Below are 5,514 nucleotides of genomic sequence, written 5' to 3'. Positions count from 1 at the left end.
GTTTAAGGAGTATATGAATAGGATCTTCCATCTTTAATTGGATAGTTTATGGTAGTATTTATTAAAGATACTCTAGTATGTTCTAAATCAGACAAAGATCATGTAAGATATATTCGTATTATACTTTAGGTTTTAAAGAGAAAAAATTATATGCCAATTTATCCAAATACGAGTCATGATTGCGAGAAGTGAGTTTTCTTGGTAATGTGATTTCTAGTGGTGGTATATTGGATGATCCTTATAAAGTAGATACATTGCTACAATGGGAAGCTCCTAAGTAATTACAGAGACCAGAAGTTTTATGGGGTTGGTTGGTTACTATAGAATATTTATCAAAGGTTTTTTGAACATAGCTCTGCCCTTAACTCAGTTGACTAGAAAGGGTCAAGCTTTTGTATGGGATGTCCAGTGCGTATAAAGTTTTCGAGAACTGAAGAAGAAGTTGACGACGACGCCAGTTCTAATTTTACGAGATGCGAAGGAACCTTTTGTGGTATATTATGATGTGTCCAAGATGGGCTTAGGTGGTGTATTTATGCAAGATTGTAAAGTGGTAGCTTATGCTTCGAGACAACTGAAGATTCATGAGAAGAATTATCCTACCCATGATTTAAAGTTGGAAACTTTGGTATTTGTGTTAAAGATATGGAGGCACTATTTTATGGTTCTTTATTTAAATTATTCAGTTATCACAAGAGTTTGAGATATATGTTTGATCAAAAGGAGTTGGATATGAGACAGAGGGTATGGTTAGATTTTTAAGGACTATGGCTTTGGTTTGAATTACCGTCCTAATACAGCCAATATTGTAGCAGATGCTTTGAGTTAGAAGTCCTTGCACACGTCTGCATTAATGGATAGAGATTTGGATTTGATCATGCAATTTAAAGACTTGAATGTGGTGTGTGAGGTGACTGATTATAGTGTGAGATTGGGCATGTTGAAGCTGACTAGTGGTTTTCTCGGTGATATCGGAGAGATTCAGAAATTGGATGTAGCTTTGGTTGATTGTATGTCATCAGTTAACCAAAGTGAAGATGAAGAGTTTAGAGTTGACGAGAATGGGATCCTAAAGTTTAAAAATAGAGTTTGTGTATGTGATGTGCCGGAACTTAAGAAGACTACTTTTGAAGAGAGTCACCGAAGAAGTTTGAGTATTCATCCTAAGGTTACTAAAATATACCAAGACCTAAAGAAAACATTTTGGTGGTCGGAGATGAAGAGAGACGTTGTGTAGTTTGTTTATTAATGTTTTACTTGTCAGAAGTCAAAGTTTGAGAATCAGAACTCGTCTAGACTGATGCAACCATTGGATAATCCCGAAAGGAAGTGGGAAGTATATTGATGGATTTTGTGACTGGGTTTTGAAATACTTCTACGTTATTTTATGTGATTTGGGTGATTATGGATGACTACATTGGTGCATTTCATTCTGATTAAGACCAGTATTTCATTGTAGAAGCTGGCTGAGATTTACATTTCCATGATTGTGAAAATCCATGGTATTTTGTTGATTATTATGTCTGATAGACACCCGAGATTCATGTCTAGGTTTTGGGAGAGTTTACAGGAGGTTTTGGATACTAAGCTGAGGTTGAGTTTTGCTTATCATCCACATACCAATGGTTAGATCGAGAGGACTATCCAGTCTTTAGAGGACTTATTAAGGACTTGCATATTAGAGTAATATGGTGCTTGCATCTTAGAGCAATCAGGTGCTTGGGATGGTTTTCCTGCCATTAATAGAGTTTATATACAATAACAACTACCATTCTAGTATTGGAATGACACCATTTGATGCTTCGTATGGGAGGAGATGTATGACTCCTCTGGGTTAGTATGAATATAGAGAGAATGCTCTACTTAAACCAAAGATTATGCAACAGACTACTGATAAGGTGAAGATGATCCAAGAGAAGATGAAAGCGTCTTAGAGTAGGCAAAAGAGTTACCATGATAAGTGGAGGAAAACTATTGAGTTTCGAGAAGGTGACCATGTATTTCTGGGAGTCACTCCTATGAGTGGTTTTGGACGGGCTCTGAAGTCTAAGAAGCTTACTCTTCAATTCAATGTCCCATATCAGATTGCCCGACGAGTTGGAGTTGTTGCCTACATGGTGGCCTTACCACCGTCTCTTTCAAATCTGCATGATATTTTTCATGTATCCCAGCTTCGAAAGTATATTCTCGATCCATCTCATAAAAACCGGATGGATGATGTGCAATTGAGGGATAATCTAACTGTTGAGGCATCACCTATAAGGATTGAGGATCGAGAAGTGAAGCAGCTAAAGAGTAAGGAGATTGCTCTAATGAAGTTTATTGGGGGAGGACCCGCTGGAGAGGGCTTGAAGTATGAGGTGGAGTGTCGGATGAAACAGTCTTATCCAAATCTGTTTTCGTCATGTAATTTTCGAGGGCGAATATCTTTTAAGAGGGGGAGAGTTGTAACACCATAATTTTTAATTAAATATTTTATTTAATTATTGGCGTGTTCATATGTGTGTTATTAGATATATTCAAATTAACTGTGTTATTTGGTGTTTAAGGGTATTTTCCTAATTTAATAATCATCGGGGTTATAAGATTTGAGAGCAGAAAAATAAAATAAGATTTATTGGAATTATTAGAAATAATTAGATAATTTAGTTATTTGGTAATAATTTTAGAAAATAGAAATTTGGAGAATTTTATTAAATAATTATTTAAATAAAAATTTTATTTAATTAAAATAATAAGAAAATAAGAATTTCAGAAGTTTGGGTAAAAACTAAAAATTATTGAGAATAAGAGGTGAAGTGGTGAGAAATTGAGTAACTTGGGCCAAAAACGTAATTGTAGCGGGGTATTCGTTACCTTTAGATTTATTGACTAAATAAAAAGTAAGCATAGAATTCGAGTCGCCACCGCACTTCTATTTATCCAAAGGAAAGGTTAGAAAGCAAACAAAAACCCAGAAGTTTTATCAAATCAAAAACTAATAAAAATGTCAGAGATCTGGGTAAGGGGGTTGGTTATGAGATGGGAAGGTTTTAAGCACCCAAAACATCTTTAGTACTCTAAGGGAGCCCTTTTTGCAAATGTGTATTGTAGGTTGGTATCTGTAAAAGTATTTGTGCAAACAAGATTGGGGAGATAAGAAAAGAATATACATATTATTTACAATTTTGTTGTTTGAATGGATAAACCCATTGCCTACGTACCATCACAAAGATATGATCAAAACCTCGTAGTCGGGGTAAAAATCTCAAAATATTGGTGAATTGATTTGTCAAAAGCCTTAAGGTCTTTTGTTATCAAAGGGAGAAAACTCAACCTAAACCAACAATCCACCATGTGAGGAGAGCTTCAACGTACTAGTGAGGGATCCACCCTATAATAAGTATGGAAGACTTATAGTCCAATCACTAAGGATAAGGTGAGGTTTACATCAACCACTATGATAACTCAAACCTATGGCTAATGTTTATGAAAAAAAGTTTAACAAAGGTGGCCATTGGAACCACAAAAATCACTTGGAGTGAGTTGTATTTACAAGTTAGGAGTATTCACAAAATGAAGTCAAAGTTGACTTAAGATTCATTCAAAATAAGTATTAATGAAAAGAGTTTGAAAAAATCGAAGGCATATCGCCTAGGTTTCTAATTTGAAAATAATGTCAATGTTTGAACAAAATGAGTTTGGCTTGGGTTAGAGTGGAGAGAAGAAGAGAAGGGCTAGTCCTAAACATGCAAAGATGAGAGAAGAGATAAAACCCTTAGAGTTCCTTTCCTGAGATCATAAAGATGATTCAAGATGCTCCTTTCCTTTGGACTTAGCAATCACTCAAGCAATCAAACAAATATTATATTTAAGCTCCTAAGATCTCCATTTGGCTTGTCTCTCTTAACTTGGCTATTCATGACAATGGTCCTTCTTACTATCTCAAGATTGGAATCCCTACCACACAAGAACAATCAATCAAAAAGTTCACAACACAATAAGAGAATATGGACAAAGAATGAGTTTAGATTAGGGGTCCTTTGAATTCAACTTTAAAATTAAGCATTCTAAAGGCATGAGGCCTAGTTGCTCTTCAACAAGTTTAGCATTCTAAAGGCATGAGGCTAGTTGCTCTTGAACTCCATTAAGCATAGGTAAGGTCCTAATTCTAAGTCCTTTCTCCTTTTTGCATTGGATCCACACAAACAAAGACAAAACAATCACAAAGCAACAATATATTTATTCACAATAATGAGCTCAAGTGAGCAAAAGAAAAATAGCATAAACATAAAATATGAGTTCAAGTGAGCAAAAGGAAAAGGCAATATGAATAAATGAGCAAGAAATTAAATTGCATTAAAGTAAATTGCAAGAATTAAATACTTGAATTAAAGTTTGTAATTAGTAGTTAGTGTGCCATAAGGCAATTTAGCGCTATGTTAAGCAATCGTAAGTGGACTAATGTAGTAGTCACACCTATCTCAGGCCGGTTAATAATACTATAGGCAAATAAATACAAGTTAGAGACCATGACTAGTAAGCCATGCTCCTACAACTTGCCATGCCAAAAGAAAAGAAGGAAAGGCCTTGTATGGATTAAAGATTTTTTGCTTAACCAAGAAGAAACCTATCTTGGATACAAAGCAATTCACTTGATCTTGATCAAGTTGAATTTGATTTGGATCAAAGAAGGTTAAGCCCCTTATATGTCAAGGCTAACCACAAATCATTAACTCATTGGCCAAAATAAAAAGAAGAAGATGAAGATGAAATGAAATGGACAAAATGAGAATTCAAATGACATAAACAAAACACAATGATCAAATGTGAATGAAATCAACATCAACCAATGGTAATCAGAAGAGAAATGAATATTAGAAGTCAATAAAGGTCAAACATATTTTTGGTATTTTTGGAATTAAAATAAAACATAAAATAAAATGAACAAAGTTATGGTCAAACTTCAAATTTAATTCAAATCAACTTGAATAAGTCCAATTGAATCATCATAAGTCTAACATGGTCAAACAAGGTTTGACAAATTTTCTAAACATTTTTTGAAAACATAAACTATTTTAAAACAATTAAAAATCAAGAAAAATAACACAAATGAACTAAAATCTCAAATAAATCTCAAATCAATTAAGAAATTGATGAGAATATTTTTCATTGACTTATCATGATCCACATGTGTTAAGAAAATATTTTTGGATGTCAAAAAGTATTTAAAATGAATTAAAAACTATTAAAAACAAAATAATTCACAAAAAATATTAAATGGAATCACAAAAATAAATAAAAATCAGATTATGAAACTAGATTTTTCAAGAAAAATTTTAGTGTTGGTCTCATATTTGTGATTCCAAATAAAATAATAAATGGAATAAAAGAAAAATGAAATAGAAATTAGAAAATATGAAAAATCAGGAAGCGTTGGATCCACATCATTAATTGACGTGGCAACATCTAAGGGTGTTGAGGCGTGCGCGTACCATAGTCACAAGTCTAATGCAACACACGCTGAATTAAAAA

General features: G+C 33.6%; 2 protein-coding genes across 2 annotated transcripts; both read left to right on the top strand.

Annotated features, from left to right (window-relative positions):
• Positions 1-853: 853 nt before the first annotated feature.
• On the top strand, positions 854-1,237 carry LOC127082171 (uncharacterized). Its single transcript, XM_051022396.1, has one exon. It carries the CDS (start codon positions 854-856, stop codon positions 1,235-1,237), a length of 384 nt encoding a protein of 127 aa, XP_050878353.1.
• Positions 1,238-2,018: 781 nt separating this feature from the next.
• Positions 2,019-2,459, top strand: LOC127082170 (uncharacterized). Its single transcript, XM_051022394.1, has one exon. It carries the CDS (start codon positions 2,019-2,021, stop codon positions 2,457-2,459), a length of 441 nt encoding a protein of 146 aa, XP_050878351.1.
• The last annotated feature ends 3,055 nt before the right edge of the window (positions 2,460-5,514 follow it).

The sequence above is a fragment of the Lathyrus oleraceus genome, chromosome 5, assembly GCF_024323335.1.
Source record: "Lathyrus oleraceus cultivar Zhongwan6 chromosome 5, CAAS_Psat_ZW6_1.0, whole genome shotgun sequence".
Classification (NCBI taxonomy): domain Eukaryota; kingdom Viridiplantae; phylum Streptophyta; class Magnoliopsida; order Fabales; family Fabaceae; genus Lathyrus; species Lathyrus oleraceus.
The sequence above is the reverse complement of the archived record's forward strand: the minus strand, read 5'-3'. Positions and strand labels throughout refer to the sequence as shown.

Excerpts from the sequence above, each read along its gene's own strand:
- LOC127082171 (XM_051022396.1), top strand. The coding sequence starts at position 854 with ATGGATAGAGATTTGGATTTGATCATGCAATTTAAAGACTTGAATGTG.
- LOC127082170 (XM_051022394.1), top strand. The coding sequence starts at position 2,019 with ATGAGTGGTTTTGGACGGGCTCTGAAGTCTAAGAAGCTTACTCTTCAA.